Source organism: Alligator sinensis, unplaced genomic scaffold (genome assembly GCF_000455745.1).
Source record: "Alligator sinensis unplaced genomic scaffold, ASM45574v1 scaffold701_1, whole genome shotgun sequence".
Classification (NCBI taxonomy): Eukaryota; Metazoa; Chordata; order Crocodylia; family Alligatoridae; genus Alligator; species Alligator sinensis.
This window is the reverse complement of record NW_005841915.1, coordinates 1,576,291-1,594,828: the sequence shown is the minus strand read 5'-3', so window position 1 is coordinate 1,594,828 and position 18,538 is coordinate 1,576,291. Positions and strand designations below refer to the sequence as shown.

General features: G+C 39.3%; 1 protein-coding gene across 1 annotated transcript in view; it reads right to left on the bottom strand.

Moving 5' to 3' along the window:
• Positions 1–261: 261 nt before the first annotated feature.
• The window catches only part of DCC (DCC netrin 1 receptor), a 1,018,850-nt gene continuing 1,000,573 nt past the window's right edge, over positions 262–18,538 (bottom strand). Inside the window, exons 28-29 of the mRNA XM_025198166.1 lie at positions 4,650–4,840; positions 262–547 (exon numbers count right to left, since the gene is read on the bottom strand). Of these exons, the coding sequence (XP_025053951.1) occupies positions 458–547; positions 4,650–4,840 (281 nt within the window). The 3' untranslated portion in view covers positions 262–457. The remainder of the gene's footprint in view (positions 548–4,649; positions 4,841–18,538) is intronic.

Sequence of the window (18,538 nt, the reverse complement as noted above, 5' to 3'; positions counted from 1 at the left end):
GAGTTAGTCATGATACCTTGAAACTACAAAGACTAGCAGATCAAAAGTAAGCAGTCAAGTGGCATCAACTGCAGCTCTGCTGTGAAGATGTCATCTTATGCATTTGCAGGGGCTGGGTTTTCATTACTTTAGATGACTGATCTACAATAATGTAGCCTATTTTTTATTTATCTTTTTTTTTTTTTTTTTTTTTTTTTTTTTTTTTTTTTTTTTTTTTTTTTTTTTTTTTTTTACAAACGATCAAGAATCTTTCTTACACTGAGCAAATGGTACTGAGAAGAAGGTGTTTCTATGGGCTGGTGCATGTGTGTGATGTATTAAGAATCTTTCTTATACTGAGCAAAGTGTACTGAGAAGAGGGTGCTTCTATGAGCTGGTGCACATGTGTGATATGCATGAAATACTGGTATGCTGCAATGTTCCTGGATTATCCAATTGATCTAGTCATCAATAGCTGTTAGAAGGCTGAGCCTGTGATAGCATTAAGTTGCTTCATTAACCCCTCCAAACTGGCCATTTGTTCACTCAGATCATCCTGTTCATATACCTGCAAGCAAAGACAGAAACAAAAACAGATCTGTAGTCAGCATGAGCTGCAATGAAAAGTCTACATTAATGAGCACCGAAAGGTGACATAAAGGTACAAAACCACCAAAAAACTGTGCGCTAAAACAGAAGTCCCTAGTTTCATGCCATCAGCAATCTGAGACCCAGCTGTTTCCTTACCCGACTTGTGTTCTGGTCAGCAACCTCTTCCCCCTGGTGAATGTGAGGACTTAACACTGTGGAGAACCTCAATTTCTGCTTCTTGCCTACAATGTGGTTCACAGTCTTTCAGTCATGGATCATTCCAGAGTGGGGCAAAACTGAACCGTATACAGAGACATCTACCCAGGCCATGATGAAGGCTTGATTCTCCAAGGAACTGAGGCACCCTCTGCTCTCATTGTAATAAGCAATCCTTAACTGCTAATGGAGGCTGATGATGCTCATCCCCTTACTGGAGGTGTTTAGTATCCTGTGGGATTGGACTCCTAGGGTTGTGGTGGAAAGGGACAGGCAACTACGTACATATGGAAACTAGAGCTGTACAAAACAGCACCATTTTGTTTCAACCTCTGTTTCATCATTTCAACAGGACAGTGTTTCATGTTGAGCTTCATTTTGTTTCAGAACCACCGTTCCCTTTCATTTTGTCAAAACTGTTTCACTGTTTTGACATTTCACCCAGGCTATAATGGGGTAGTACCAAAATTCCTATAACTTTGTCAGCTCTTTCCTGATTCAGATGAAACCTGCAGGGATGGTAGCCCCCTTCTGAGACCATGAAGACTGCTAAGTTTCAAAGAGATAGGTGCCAGGGTTTCTGGGAAACTGCACCTCAAATCTTGAAAGCAAAACTTGTGTCACGTGTGTGTGTTAAGGCACAGTGAGGTGAAAACTGCAGGGGTGCTAGCCCCTGCTGAAGCTGCAATGTCTGCCAGTTTTCAAGGATAGAGGTGCAGGGGTTTCTGGGAAACTGCACCTCAGGCTGCTGACAAGCAAAACTTGTGACATGGGTGACAGAAGCAGGCCAGTTCAAACAATGCTGCCTTTTATGCTGTTTGTTCATCCCACCCCCAAGCACTGGGATTGGAAGGGACCTCAGGGAAGGTTCACAGTCATTGGCCAGCTACACAGTCAGTATGAGAGCACTCCTTCCCCACTCTCTCTCCTTATTTTCTGGTTCCCTGCGGGCAAGCCCAGCTTCAGCTTTGCAACTTGAATCATTTCAAAACTTTCAAAACATTTCGACTGCCCTCATTTCATTTCAAGGCTGTTTTGAAGCCTTTCCTTTCGTTTTGATTTCACTGTTTTGAGCTCAAAACTAGTCGAAACAGCATCAAAATGAAACAGCCAGCGAAATTTCACACAGCCCTAATGGAAACACCTTAAATGAGTACAGCCAGTTACTATTGAGAACCAAAAGCTACTGAGACAAGAATAAAACTGATTCTCTGTTTTGGATTCACTGAAAAACAGCGTGAAGATTATTTATTTAAGTGGACTCTGCACCATAAGTCATTTGAAAGTTCTGTAGGAAATCTGTAGCATTTCGGCCTGCCCAGAGTTAAGAATCAGGCAGTTTAATGGTACATGTACAAGATGTAAACTTAAAAAAAAATGTATCCTCAAAACCCTAAGCACGCCATGAGCTCTTTGATTTCTTGGCCATTACTACCTGAAAGAGCTTGCCAAGTTTGAAAAATATCCCTCTTGGGAAATAAATTGTGTGGCTATTATAAAATAAAAATAGTTAGCACTGAAACAGCACATCATATCATCACAAGTTCTGTGTTAAATTACTGCTCATGCCCTGTAATTTTACCACAGAGGTCATTTTCATTTTGTCTTCCTCCCCTCAGCATAAGACTCATGTCCCTTATCTCCTCTGAGCAGTAGGGCTGGCAGGCTTTGGAAAAAGTTCAAAGAAATTGTAAGGCTACAACAATCTGTAGGCTGCTCTATGACCACATTGTTCAATAATGGATTTTACCCACTGGTGCAATGGCTCAGCACCACACTTCATTCCAAGCACCATTTGTTTGAATCCCATTGCTATTGTAAGAGCATGAATCTAAAACATGGGAATCATGTTACACATGTTGAGTGAAGGCTCGAGTGATTGCCAAAGTCAGAAAGAAAAATATGCAGGGGAACAAAATGCTGGTTTTCTAACTTTCTTAGTTTCTTCCCTAGACAGGTGAGGACATTTATTATCTTAATTGCTTTCCAAAATACTTGGAGATCTATGGATAAAAAGCACAAGAGCATCAGTTCTGCAACTGAATGTATGTCAGCATGTGCAGGTCCAGATGGAGGATTCAGGACTAAGCAATATCATCATCATTACTTTTGTATAAAGAGCCAGTGGAAGATGAGCATCACTAGCAAAATGTTACTGAGATAGAAAAGGGATTGATAATAAAAAGACCTTATTTTGAAGATGACCTCACACGTTGAACCTCTGTGCTCCAGCGAAATATGAGAATGCTCCTATCACTAGGTACAGTAGCATATTTCTTATGATATTGGTAATGAGAATTGGTAACAGCATTTTATTATCCTATAGTTATATGGGCAGCAGACCAAAAAATCCTTATGCACATGCCAAAATCAGATTCTTTTCCCTCCAGCTGCATTTCAAATATGAAAGGATTAGGTAACAAGCTAGATGAATCTAGGACGTGGCAAATAGCAAAGTATTCTCGCATGCAAGGAGATGAAAATAGGTTATACTTAACTACCTTTTCCCCACATTACTTTTTTCCTTCTTATTCCTTTCCTCATGAACTTTTTTATCTTCTGCATTTTAGCCTGTATGTTGGTCTTGTAGCCTATGGGCAAACTGGTGAGGGTAAGTTATAAACTTAAGAGGATACGTTGAGCTGTAACACCAGTAGTAGGCCAGCTGGCCAAAGGGTCTACTCTAACACTTGCCTAAGGCCTAAAACCACCTTAGCCTAAATCTCATAACTAAGAGATAAGTGATAAATATGGATAAAAGTTTAGATGGAAAAGTCAATAAGAATTAGTGTTAAATGTAGCAACTCCATAGTAACTCCATCAAAACATATGCTAATTTTGATTATGTAAGAGGAACAATTAACCTATAGGATACTGGGGATATTAGGATCCAAGATTGCAGAAATATAGAGAAGGAAAAAAGGATGCTTCCAGCATGAATATGAACAAGGTGAAAGGGCTATTAGTGTAAATATTATATCAATAATACTTCTCAGCATAGTGCCACTGCAAAGAGAAGACACCAGGGCAGTGATTGTTTACTGGGTATAAAGCACCAATTTGTCTCTCACGCCACAGGACTGTGGAGCATGAATGCTAACCATTCTGTATTGCTTCTGTCTCCCTTATATGATAAGAGTTGGGTTGTTTTAGGACTTATTAATAAAACATACTGCCCCACTTGTGTGACTCAAAGGGTCTGGGCTTTTGAGAACCTCGTATTATAGCAGTAATCCAGACTGCCAGACCACAACTTGCTAAATCCTGTATAACCAGGACAATGAACAGATGAATGCCCAGTATCACACTATACTTTCTCTGAGACTCTTAATAGGAATTAAGGGATTGGTCTAGAATTTATTATCTCTCAGGCATCACATCTCTACTCCTTTTTTTCCTATTCAGTGTATCTGTATCTATCTCTTCAACATCATCTTTCCTTTAATTGTCTTGGTTTTAGTTTATACTCATTTATTCCCTAACTCCTATTTTTCTACCATCATTTTTCTCATCTCTTCTTTCTCTTCCCTCAGTCCCTTTTTCCTTCTAGATCCGATACTAACAGCTTAAATTGTTCTGATATCTCAAGATGTTCAAAACAGACTGTGCAAATAACATGAATGATATCCACATAGCATATGAGTTTTCTCCATTCACCTATAACAGACATGTCAAAGTCCACTGAAGTCAATGCTTCTTGACCTCAGCAAGCTTTTGGTCAGACTCTAATGCTACCTAATACTTCAGCAAAAATGAACATGTGCATCTACAAAGGACTGCATGAAGTTATGAGCTGCAGGTGTGTTTTTTCAGTAAAAGTAATGCCATTTGTGATCAGATTTTGGTTTAAAGGCTGGTCTTACATTAGCGGGGTCTTCTGTCTGCTTGTGGCCCTCTTCTGAAACCTCAGGAGCTGTTGGCACTGAGACAGGAAGCAAAGGTGATCTTGCTTTTTCAGGAGCTGTTGGCACTGAGACAGGAAGCAATGGTGATCTTGCTTTCCCAGCCAATCCAAGGGATGCTGTTTTAACCTGAGCCTTGGGAAGGTTAGGCCCTGAAAGAGGAAACAAACCACAGTATTAGTGTCTGAGCAAAAAGAAAGGAGGAATGAACCTTACACGCAAAATCTGTATGATTTAACTGGTTATGGTGATTTTTGTATTTTCAGTTATAAATGCGGATTTTTTTTTTTCCAAATATATTTATTTTACTTCTTTTTTTTTAAGGGCACTAGAGCTAATGGGAACAATATTGATGAATCTCTGCTAAAGTGATTCCACTTATAGTTGACTTGAAATCCCATTGCTGTCACATTCTGACTCCTTGTCAAGGATTTCTGATGGTCAGAAATCACATGGTAGCTCTCTGCTGCTAGGTTGGATCATCCAGGGCTCAGCTCCCATGACTTAAATTTTGACTGGTCAGGAATTTTCTGTGCGAGTGATTTTTTTTTTTTTTTACTTACCCATACTACGCTTTTCTATCATAAAAGTCAAAACAATGGGTCTATGAATCCTTGCCTGGAAACTGTTTGTCAATCTCATTTTATGTTTGAGTAGAGAAAGCAACAATGAAGGGAGTAGCAGTCCTGGTCAAACCGCCTTCTTTCAGTATAATAGTTTCTAATGTCCATGCTGTTGATTGGTTTAATTATCTAGGTTGTAAGATTATTAAATCTTATGTTTATTTTAGTTAATAATAAATATTCATGTGTTAATAATGAATTGGCTTATGCATATCCATGTACCCACGCTACATTGTAAACCACACTCTCAGCATGCTTTTACTGGTGCTAAGTTGGCACCAAACTGTAGAAATTGTTGGTGCCAGGGGTAAAGCATATGAAAAAGAGTACAAATTTGGTGGTTCTGCTGATAAAGATGAATCTCTGATTCAGTTAGTCTATAAGATACATCTCTACCATGTCTTCTGCCTGACTCTAGACTAACATGACTTGCCACCTCTCTCTTCCTTAACATAGTCTGGATAGGATGGGAAGTTTTTAAACTTGCTGAGTTTCTGGATTGCTTGTTCAAAATAAGATACAGAGCTGTCAGAAATTGCTTTGCCTATGTTGATAAATGTAAGGAAAATTCCCTAAGATTCTGCTGATGTATGAAATATCTTATTGGGTAATTACTGTGAATCAGTGGGCTATAAATATTGGGGCATTAGAAAGGCATGTTGAGCTTACTCCAGGAATTGCTGGCATTTTGCAACAGACCCAAGGATGAGTAATGTATTATCTATGATGCTACAGTTTGATTATCTCCCTAATTGCCATAATCAATACACTGAATTCAGTCTTCTGAAACTTTTCTGTAATAAACAGTCAGCAGTGGCTATGTTTAGGCTACTGCTGGTGACATTCCAGATCCAAAATGACCTTGTAGATGCCTCTACTTAGGAATCAGAATACCAAAATAGGCACGTTGTCCCAAGAAGGTGATTCAAATAGATGAAGCTAAGCATGCAGACATCCTATTCAGTCAATTATGAGACCTAAGCACTTCCCAAGGGTGATCCAGAGTGTCCAGGTGCTGAGTCAGGAAGTGTCTAAAGATTGCAGATAAGAAATGCTAGACACAAGTGTGTCCCTGATCTCCTACCCCTCTCTAGAGCTGAGGTCTCAGTCAGATGTAAGTGCCTTTATCATTGTGGGATCCACAGCTCAGGACACCTGACCCACAATGTCAGTAGCACTGCATTCAGTAGGAAGCATTACACCCCACACTGACTAACAAGAGTGGTCATTAGTACTGGTGACCTTTTCTCTAATAGCCTAGAGCAAAGGTTTTCAACCTTTTTGGATCAGTGTACCCCTGGCTGGATGCGGAACATCCAGCTCTGTGTCCCCCAGTGGTGCGCGGCCAGATGTGGATCGGTGGGGAAGGGATGGTGTGCAGGTGAATGTGAAGCGATGGTGGCCACCGCATGTGAACTTCCCCCACCCCATGCGTCCGGCTGGGCAGGTGACACCTGCGTGGCAGTGTGGGATGGTGCGTGGCGGCACTCTGTCCCTACCCACCCACTAGGGCCTTCTCAAGTACCCCTGTCCTAGAGAAGACCTAGGTTCTAGCCCCTTCCCACCATGAAAAACCTGAACTTACAAGTCCAGAGTGTCTTAACCAGCAGGTTGTAGAATAAGTTAGCCAAGGATGTTCACATCTCTTTCTATGGTATTTGGGCTACCAGGCATCCAGGAGTGCAATAGCAATGGGACCGAAGATGAGCAAGCAAGAAAGAACATACCTCCAAAGCTACCCACCTAGTCCCTGCTGCTAGTGTCAGTTCTGTTTTTTAACCAAAGACTCTGCAATGTAAAATGCACCAAAACTCCTGGAAGCAGGGACTGGCCCCCAGGACTCAGCTTCCTCCATCCCCTTACAAAGAAGGACCCTAATGACTAGGCTACAGTGCCCTTTTTCTCACTCCGACATCTTTACTCATTTGATAATAGACAGCCATTGGTCTAGTGTTAGAATTAATGCTGGAAAGGCAGACCAGAATCTAGTGGAGCATCAAAATCTGTGGGCTACAGAGGAATCCTCCCCCTTGACTGAGTCCTTTCATGCAAAAGGTGGGTATTAGCACTAATACCACCACCAGCAGCTGGTCCCATACCTAGACTCCTGGTGGCCCCGGACAAACTTTTAGTATTGGGCCCCCCCTTTGCCAGAGATAATGATAATAACAACTGGACAACAGAAAAATAAATCAGCCTCTTTGGGCCCCCTTTTGGTCTGGGCAGCTGCCGTGCCAGCATATACCCTTCAGAGGCAGGACTAGGGTAGTACGTTAGAAGTAAATGCAGGTACTTCTATGACAGACTATGCTTTTCTTGTAATATTTCTAGTTTCTAAGTGTTCATGTCGTAATACTGTTGCATGACTCAGTTCCCCTGATTAGCTTGTACTAAGGAGAAAGAAAGGACTAAGCAGGACTGAAGGGACTGCTTAGCTCTTTGGAGAGCAGGAAGGCCTCTGTTTTGCTGGACTACACTTTTTTCCATAAATGCCATTTTTGAAGAGATATTGCCTGCTTTCCTGCTTGGGACTTTGGGATGCACTTCTTTCCCCGCTGAAGAGGTAAACTTCTTCTCTCAGGTGTTAAACTGGAAGGTAGCTCTTTGTTGGAGGGCCATAGATAACCTGGGTGGATAGAGACTGAAAGGCCATGCTTTCAAAGTCTAATGGAGCAAGGGCTCACCCCACTCCAGAAAGCCTGTGGCTGCCTTCAGGTGGTATTCAGACAAGGCTGGGGGTCTGCAGCAAGCACTCCTAACAGCATCTGTGGCAGCTTCACATTCAGCTTCAGCCATGTCCCTAATGTCTGGAGACCTCTGTCTCTGGGCTGCTTGAGAGTAGTGTGGAGATGGGCTTGGAGGAGATCTGGAGCTAGATCTAGTCTATAATGGTTTCTACTGCAGTATGACATTGATAAGACACTGATTAGTGTGGTTTGAAAATGCAAGCCGCTATATAAAATCAAATTTATATCAGCCATTAAAAGAGTCTGCTACATAGTGTAGACTGATAATAGGGCTGGGAATTTAAAAAGGATTCAGGACTGACCTAACTTTTCTTCCACTGAAGTTGATGGTAAAAATTTCAGCCCGCAAATGATATAAGGCCACGCTCCATGTGTATCTTTTCATTTCTCTCTCGCCTACTTTAATCTCTAAACCTTGCTCTCATCCACCTTGCTTCTAAGGCTGTATTTCCCAAACTTTTGATACCAGGGACACACCTTTTTCTGGATTAAAAATGACAAAATACTTCACTTTTACACCCAAAAAGGTGTGTGTGTGTATTCCCCAAAACATATCAGATATTCCACTCCCCTGGAAGAGGAAATAACACCAGTACGGGGGTATACTGTTAAAATAATGACACCAAATGCATCTCTTTAAGCAAAGGATTAGTCTCTATACCAGTAGCTCTCAACCTTTTTAGGCACAAGACACCCCTCATTAACTTTTCTGAATTTTACTACTAAATAATAATTTTTACTGAAATTTTACTAAACAATAATTATTGCACAGTAAAGTATCACCGTTTACACCTGCACGGCAATTAGGCCAGTTTAGGCTAATTTACTGTGCTGTCGGCTAGTCCTTTCAGACACAAGTACTATCTAATGGGAGAGTAAATTACTGCGCTGTAGACAGTGACATTCGGATTAGTTTACTCTGGCTCAATTTGCACTGGAGTACATTCAGTTACATTAACTGCATATGTAGATGCACCCACAGTGGGGGATCTCACAGCAAACTTCCATCGCTCTCATGGCATACTAGTATGCCACAGCATATCCTTTGAGATTTGCTGCTCTAGGGACATTCACCCACCGTAATACAAGGTTAATATGCCCTACGGTGACTTCCATATCGGGCATGTCTACGTGTGAAATTAATGTGACTGAATATTAATTTAAGCCAGAGTAAACTAATCCAGATGTCACTGTCTACACATACATTTAAGTGCAGTAATTTACTGTGCTGCTGGATACCACTTATATCTGATGGGATTATCCGGCAGTGCAATAAATAAATCTGCTGCACCCTAATTGCCATGCATGCACAGACAGTGACACTTTACTACACAGAAAATTAGTCTGCTGCACAGCAAATTGTCTTGTGAAGACGTGCCCACTGATATGTCAAAGCCATCAATACTGTGCAGACAGAAATTTGCTTGGAAGACTAGAGTGCTTGCAAGAGGTTGTAAATCTCTCTCAGACTATATTGTAATAATTTAATAAGAGAAATTCATTAATGTAGATTCTGTCAGTTCCTTATATAGAAGGTACTCCATTTTCTACCCTGAACAGGACTTGTTTTTTATACCATTCACGTTTCTTCCCTATGACAATGAACACACGAATAAATGACCTGGGCCCAGAAAATTTCCCTTTCTCATTCTCATGATATGACCCTGGGCAAGTTATTTAAGATCCCTGTGTTCTTGTCTAACCATTTTTAAAACTGGTAATTATTTTTACCTACCTGACAAGAAAAATATATAACTACTTAGACAGGTTCTTACAATAGCAGCCATCTCTGTAGCTCCAAATCATGTTAAGTTTAATTAATATTTGTAAAGTGCTTTAAGATCTTTATGTTAAATCTGCTAACACACGCAGTGTGGAATAATATATATTTTATATATAAGTACTATAAAATCTCTTGCTCATGCTTCTATCTATACATGTTACCAGTAATGCAGCATTTGTCACATGAGACAGGAGTGATAACCTAGGTCTGGGATGCTGTTTTTGGTCTTGGGCTAAGCATGATGCTTTAGAGGAAAGGAAACGCTTTCTCATGGTCAAACAATCAAACAACCTAAAGTTCTGCCCAAGACAAATGGTCATTGGGCTAGAACGGTTAAAGCCAATGGTACATGAGAGCATGAGGTGGCTAACATCACATCTACTCACTTTGATTCCTCAGGTAGGATGGCAGCCACCTACTTAATGCGGTCATAGCCTATGGCACAGATCCAGAGAACAGCCAAATAATACACTAATTAAATACTCTGCTTAGCGAATGGATGGGTAAGTGACTTCCTGACTACAGTAGGAGCTGTAGCCATCTGCTGTTTTAAGGAATGAGAACTAATTATATCTGCCTTGACAAGTAAATATTAATTTGGGTCACAAAAATATCTAGCTCCTAGTTAAATCCAGGCTAGCCTTTTCAAATAATGGGGAATCTCCATTGTTCATTTTTTCCTCCTTCCTTATTAGATTCCTACCTGCTTTATTGCAGCTCATTAATAGTTCTCTTGGGCCATCAGTGATGCTACCAAGAGGAATGACTCTAGTATGGCAAGAAAGGCAGGTGCTGAAGCTGGAGCAGAGACTATACTCCCCTAATCCCAACAAATGATTGCAGTCATGACAGATTTTAGTATTTTTACAGCTCTAGTGAGCAGCCCAGGGACACGAGTTGTCAATTCACTTTCCTGCATTTCAAAGAATTGAGATTAAATTTTTAATTACTTAAAAGCATGTACATCATAGCTAGAAAACAGAGGACCTGTTACGGAGAAAACAGCAGAGTAGACAGAAACTGAAGCCCCCACACAGCATATTATTTATATGTAAATATAAATATGTACGTATTTATGTAATCCTTCCATTAAAGAATTGTAAGACAAAAACAGACAGAAAAGAGACCCACATCTATACATTCCCTAATCTGATATTGTTTAACTGAAAGTAAAAATGGGAAAAGTCCAATATGAAATACAAGCAATTACTGAAAAGACACAATCACTCTTCTAGCTCCAGTTTACAGTTCTTTAAAAACTGGTGCTTCTAACGTCCATGTATCTAACAATAAGAATGGAAGATGCAGGCACCTTCACCAGATACAATCTCTTATATGACATGAAATCAAATCAAATTTTAAGAAAGAAAGTAGGTTTAGCTCCCATTTCTTCACAGAGAGGTAATTTTTAAGGGGTCGGGCAACTCCTTATTTTAAGCTATCAAAGGGTGTTTTTGTGTGGGGTTTTCACACTGTTTACATTGTAAAGCAATCTTGAAGGTTTCTGAGTGAACAAGTGACCTCTAGTCCAGGGCTGTGAGAGTAGGATGTATCTAAGATTACAAGTAATCAGTAAATCTTGGCGGGCATGGAGAAAAGCAAAACAAAAGCATGATCCCCAAATCATTCCACAATGAATTATATTATGAACAATTAAATTCGGTTCACCTGCAGGAAACATTATGAGCAGATACTCTGTTGATTTAACCTGAGGTAACTGCCATTTATTTAAAAGGGAGCTGTTACGCTCAAGTATTTTTTTCCCATTCTCAGAACAGTGATGCTAAAACCTGAGATGGTGAAGGTAGGCATTTTACGACTGTAGGCAGTTATATTTTCAGAAACCTAAATTAGTATTTTGATAGATGCTGAGTACCTTTCTGATTAGTCTGTTAATTGGGAAACAAAAATATAACCCATACTTTAGATGATGATTTAATAGCTGGTCTACAAGATTATTAACAGATAAGGTAATTGAGGCCCGTAGTTGTGAAAAAAACCAATCCAGGATCATCCAGCAAGCCAGTGGCAGAGTCACAAATAAACCCAGGTATTTCAAGTTCCAGTCCAGTGTCAGTAGACAACATGCCTTCGCCTGTAACATCTGATGCAATAAAGGATAAATTAATACAAGATACCTGCCTCAATGTACTTACTATATAGTATATCATGGTTCAGGTTCAAAAAACCTATTTCATCTATTTGATGCTTTTTCACCATTCTCTGATTAACTGAACAGCCAGGAGGGGAATATATGTGTGGTCCAAGGGCAGGAATGTAGAGGAACAGTAGATCAGTGAGATGGACATTGCCATGAAAGGGCATAAATGCCCTTAATTTAGGGGGCCTTTAGGATTCATTGGATAAACATCAGTGGGATAGCTTCTCTCTTTTCAGGGTAGCACCTCTCTGACTGAGCCACTCTTCCCTCTACCTTGTTCATGTCTTACTTCCCCTCCTGGCTACCCGGTAGATCAACTTCAAGAGGAGGGCTGGAACACTATACTTAAACTAGTAGCCTACTGGCTAAAGCACTTGGCTGAGAGTTGGGAGATGCAGATTCAAACCCCTTATGGGTTTGGCTCAGAACAGAAGAGCAGGGCATGCATAGCTCTTAAACCACATATAAAATTCAACTGTGTATAAACACTCACAAGGCTACAAAAAGAATTGGTCTTTAGACAGTCTATTATACTCACACCTGTTTAGAGTTAACTCGGGGAAAATTATACTTGGTGTGCCTACACATGCCCAACTGAGCAGTTGGTACTGCAAAGTCATTTAGTGCTTGCTAGGTACTAAATGACTGTACAGTACCTACCAGTACTGCAGTCCCAGTGGCGCACAGGTCATTTTCAGAACTACTGCACAGTAGAAATGAGATACTGTGCAGTAGCGGTGATATCACAAATAGTACCCACAATGCTATGGGTGAGACACTGTGGGCACGTCTCATGTAGACGTCTCATGTATTGATATGGCAATGTTGCCAAAATAGAAAAGCAAAGTAATGTGTAAGAAGGCTTTGTAAGATAAGACAGTCATGTATTGAGTGAATGAAGTGTTCAATATTAAAATATTAAATTATTAAATATGATATGTAATTGTACTAATTCATTTTTTAATGGTAATACTGCTTAAACTGTAAGCTCACCAGGGCAGAGATACTGTCTTTTATTTATTTTTTTTACAGTATTTAGCACATCTGTTTCAATCACTGTAGGAAAACATTATTGCTATGGCTCATACACTACAGATTTTGTTATGATTACTATTATGGTAGCACTCAAAAACCTCAGTAAAAATAAATGTATTCACATTTTATTCCAGAAGACCTTGTGTGTGACCTTTGGAAACAACTCCCTTGGAAATAATAAAGAATAAAACTAAACAATTGCAGAAATCAGTTGTACCATGTTTGGAGTGTGCCCTCTGTAATGTTTCTTTCAACAACTGACTTCATATTATGACTTGTCTGATCCTCCTGGATTTGGGAGGACATAAACAATTCATGTGGAGAGGGATAAACTTACATGAAATGCAGAACATCCTGCTATTATATTCCTGGCATAATGAGCCTTTGTACCTGTAAATTCCACGGTAAAAACCATGTAACTAATATGTAGCTCCTCAATTATATTAATTGGCCTTAAGGACCTACTTTTCTGTGCAAAGATAGATGCTCCATGCTGGATTTTGATAATGAGAAGTGAAAATGGTAATTAGGATTTTTTAAAATTTTTTTTTTGCCTTTTAGCTTACAAAAGCAACAGGCAAAATATAACTCTTGTAACTAAACTGAAAACCAAAACAGTTTAGTTATGTAACTAGGGCTGCTTACAGACATGACAAACACCCAAAAAACAGGTCTTTACTTTAAGCTCAGCACGCCCCCACACAAAGCGCAGCGCATGCCCAGAAGAGGCATTGTGTTAGTTTGGCCTGGCTTCTGTTGTATAGACCACGCATTTCAGTAGGGCTTTTTGGCGCTTTTAGCTAATAGCTGATTCAAGCTAAAAGCTGAAAAGCTAATAGATGATTCAAGATAAAAGCGCCAAAAAGCCCCACTGAAGCTCCCAGTCTATACAGATGCTAGGGAGCTGGGTTGAACTAATGCGCTTCCTCTTTTGTAAAGCACTGGGTTTTTAATTTTTTTTACCATGTCTATCAGCAGCCTAGGCAATTATATGTCTCTGGTAAATATTTTACAGTAATGCTCACAGTAGATAATTTGATTCGTCATACAAGCTGTTGGAAAAACTCAACCAAGTAATACTAAAAGGATCAAACAGACTTCTAACAGAAAACTCTGGACACAGAGGGTTGATATACAAAATAAATTAATTTATGCAAATAAGCAACTAATTGAATTAGAAACACTTTGTTTTCTAATGTTTCCCAACCCAGCAGGACCCTTAGAAGAACTAGGAACCACAGCCAAAAAAGGAGAAAAATGACAGAGCATATCAGGTGTTAAAGCAAAGCAGCCACGTCATAAATTTACTGTTTTAAAGTTTTATTTTCTCAGTAGGGTTATTAAACACTTCATTTGCTCATTAGTAATATAATATATGACTAACAAGTGTAAATCCCAGCTAGCATTTCATTTCAAAAGGCTATTCTGAACTTATTATATTACTGCATTTTATATTTCAGCAGCATTGCTCATCAGGGTATATGAACAAGAATTCTTTGTCAACATGAAATGATGCATGTGTGTAAGCACGGAAAGAAGCCAAGCTGCTATGATGTCAGATATCAAATAGGAAGACTACATTATGTTCTGTCTGTATGACATTTTGGGAGAACTCTCCCGCATTGCTGTATGCTGTGCCATATCAAAGGATATAGAGGATTATGTCCTTATCCAAACCCCGCCATTGCCATAAGCGAACTCTGATATCACCTTGTCGCATTTCTAAGGAATGCTCCTTTGATGTGGGAACGGTGGTGTTTTGGAGCCTCAGAAATATATGATGGTCACCTTGACAGCCCATGAATCTATTGGGGTGGAATGTATGGAGTGTTAACCCTATTTGATCAATGCAGGTGAGGACTGATTTTTTTAATGAAATATGATGCCATATGGGAAATTATCAGGTAAATGGAGACGTTGAGAATTAATAAAAGAATTGTAATATGGGTAATGAATAGTTTTGTCAAAAGGGAAATTATTGTAGAAAAAGATTACTAGTGCTCTAGAGAAAGATCTTAATATTTTCATTGATGTAAGAAATAGGAGGCTGGTAATGAAATATGCCAGTGGCATAAAATTGGGAGGCATTACCAACATTTGAACTTGAACGTGCTGCAACAGCAAGAGATGAGTTTGAGTATTGGAATAATAAAAATAAAATGATGGTTCATTGTACAAAGTACAAGCTCATGTACCTAGGGACTAAAACCAAATTCTACTATAAGTGGAGTGTTCATCAATTAGAAATGACAGAAGAAATGAAAGATGGATATGTACCATCTTTTGATCACGGGACGACAATAAACTATCGATGTGATTGATGTAGCCACATAAAAGACAACCCAACAACAGGTCTGAGATGTTCCTATTTCCAGCAGAGATAGGTAAGTATTACTGCCATTGTATAAAGCAATGGTATGATTTCATCTAGAAATAATGTGTAATTGTGGCAACTATGTTCAAGAAAGGTGAATTAAAAAGAAAATAGGTATAGAGAAGGACTGGGAGAATAATCAGGAAACTGATACCCTATATTACAAGCGTAGACTGGGACAGCATGGTTTGTTTTGCTTGGCAAAATAAAAGTGTGTTTTCTTCATACATATCAAAAAGAAAACTGGGGAAGGAAAAGACCTATTTAAGCCACAGCATTGAGTACAAACTGACCATAAAGACATTTAGTCTGGAAATTAGAAGAAAGATGGTAAGCATCAGAGAAATAAAGTTCTTAAACGGATCCTATTTCACAAATCATCTTCTGTGGGATCATGAGGGCGTGTCATTTATGGATGTCATCATGTGCCTCAAGGTTTCACAGAGGTGTAGAAGCCACAACAGCTCCTGGGAGAAACGTGTGATTTTACCCCCTAATAGTGCAGAGCCATGAATCTCAACCAGGGTGCCACAGCAATGTTAGAAATGTTACGTGTGCAAACACCTACACATGATTCATAAGATAAACTCAGCAATTTCAAGCAGGAATCCATAGTGTCAAAAACATCCTGACCTGTAATGGTCTTTTGGAGTTCTTTGAAATAGAAGAATTGCTCTTATTATTTTTCTGTAGACAAAAAACAAGCAAAAAGCTACGAGCTGACATTTTTTTAGGGATGCTTTGAATCAAACAAGGTTGAAAACCACTGGCATAGACATTAATACTTTAGTTGTACAGACATTAGCTCTAACAACTATATTAATTGGAACCACTCAAGAAAAGCTCCGGGTTTCATTATAGACAATTCAATGAAAACCTTGGCTAAAAGTGCAGTGGTCAGAAATGGACATAAAATGTTAGGAGTAATATCAAATAAAAGGTAAAACTCTGATTGATTTTAGTGAGTCCCAGATTTCATCCAATATTTTCAATTCTCATCATTCCAGAAAAACAAACCCCAGAAATAGAAGAGACATGTAAGAAATACATTAGGACTGCTATATTAGGGACTGCCTCGGTTATAAAGGAGATGAATTTTTTTTTTTAAATGCAACTCTTAATAAGTCTCTGGCATTCACTGGCGCTGGATACGAGTGAGTCTTTTAAAAATATATTAAAAGCTTTTGTAGACTATAACAAGATTCATGCTTCCATTACAACGGTAGCAAATATCTGAACTTCCTTTTACCCTCATTTGGAACTTTGGATTATCAGCATCTCTAAAACTCAGATATACAGTTGAATCAAAACCCAGAGAAGAAAATGAATCTTCCTGTTGACTCTAATAAGCCTTTCAAAAGACCTTAATGCATAAGGTGTATAAGTCCCCATGCTTAAGCATTTAATCCAGTTACTAGCTAGCTAGGTTTAGGAAGAATTATTCCCCATGGGAAGGTTATGCCATAATTGTCCATTACAGGATTTTTTGCACTTTCCTCTGAAGCATCTGATATGGACTACTGTCAGAAAAAGGACAGCTGGCAGTTTCTATTTTCTGTCTGTCCTTTGACTATGTTGCCTCCCTATACGTGTACAATTCCCATCAGTATCAATGTAAAGCAAGCAGGGTGTTGGGGAAGACCTGAAATTGAAATTTTGCTTTGCAAAATTGAACAAAAAATGATTTGGGTCAACCTGACATTTTCAGGCAGAAAGGGCAGAATTGCACTTAACAGGCTAACTAATTCAGATGCTTAGCTTCTGTAAGCAACAACTTACTTTGTCAGCTGCTATGAAAGGACTTTCAGGGAGCAGGTACTGAAATAGGAAGAGTTGCCTATGAAAGCTTATGCATCTCTGAACCAGCACAGTAAGATGCAGTTCTGCCCTGCCTTTTGCTAGGTTTCAGACTAAGACAGTTAACTACTTCTGTTCTTGATTTTTACCGTTTTTTCTTTGCAAAACAAATGTGGGAAACAAGGGAAGTTTAGGTTAGATATTAGGAAAAAACTCTCTCACTAGGAGGGTAGTAAAATATTGGAACAGGTTACTCAGAGAGGTGGTAAACTCTCCATCCTTGGAGGCTTTAAGACCCGACTAGACAAAGCCTTGGCTGGGATGATCCAGTTGAGGCTGGTCCTGCTTTGAGCAGGGGGTTGGACTAGATGTGACCTCCTGAGGTCCCTTCCAACCCTAATTTTCTATGATTCTATGAAAACAAACAAAATTAAGATTTTGTGTCAAACAAAATGTTTAATATTGGGATATTTTTAATAAATGCAGGCTATGTTGAAGCAAGAGGTCAAGTTCACCTGGTGACTTCAGTAACAGCACCAAACTGAGAAAGAGGATGCCATGCCCTTATATCCTACAAACAGGACTTTAGGGCACACAATGAGAATCAGACATTTGTTCAGCCCTCTTTCACCTGTTTTGGAGAAAGATTTGAAAAGAGGCCCCCCCATGTCCTAGGAGACTGTTTTACTCATGAGACTATTTGGAGTCAGGGTTGCATCTCTCCTGTTGAGCCTGAATTGTATAAATAGTGAATAAATAGCGTAAATAATTAAATATTTATTGGGCTGGGGAGAGACTGGAAACGATTCTACAGTTTGGTGTTCAAGGCACTCCCCTGGGAGTGGGACATATGAGTTGCATTCCCTGCCCTGATGAATATTTAATTACTTATGCAAAATGAAAGAGCTTCAAAAGGGAAGATTTGGACAGACCTAACTAAGTGAGCATGGGAACTCTTCGGGGATATCCTTGCACCTTGATTCAAATTACAGACAGAGGAGGGATATAAAACCTTGTCTCCCACTGCCTTGAATATTATGCCTGACAGAGCTGAGAATACCACCTCTTCACCAGGTTTCTAAGAGGTACCAGAGTGCTTGAAAAATTAAAAGCGTTTAATTAAAAACAAACAAACAATAAAAGCTCTTTTGACTTTTAATTTGGCTGAAAATATTAACCGAGTTAGATCATAAATGCCTTTAGCTGCCTCAAAAATATATTTTGGGTGAATAAATTATTTCCTGAGACACATTTATATAACTTTGCTTAAAGATCAACAATATGTCTCAAATTTTAAATCTGAATGGATTCCCCACCCCTCCTTCATTCC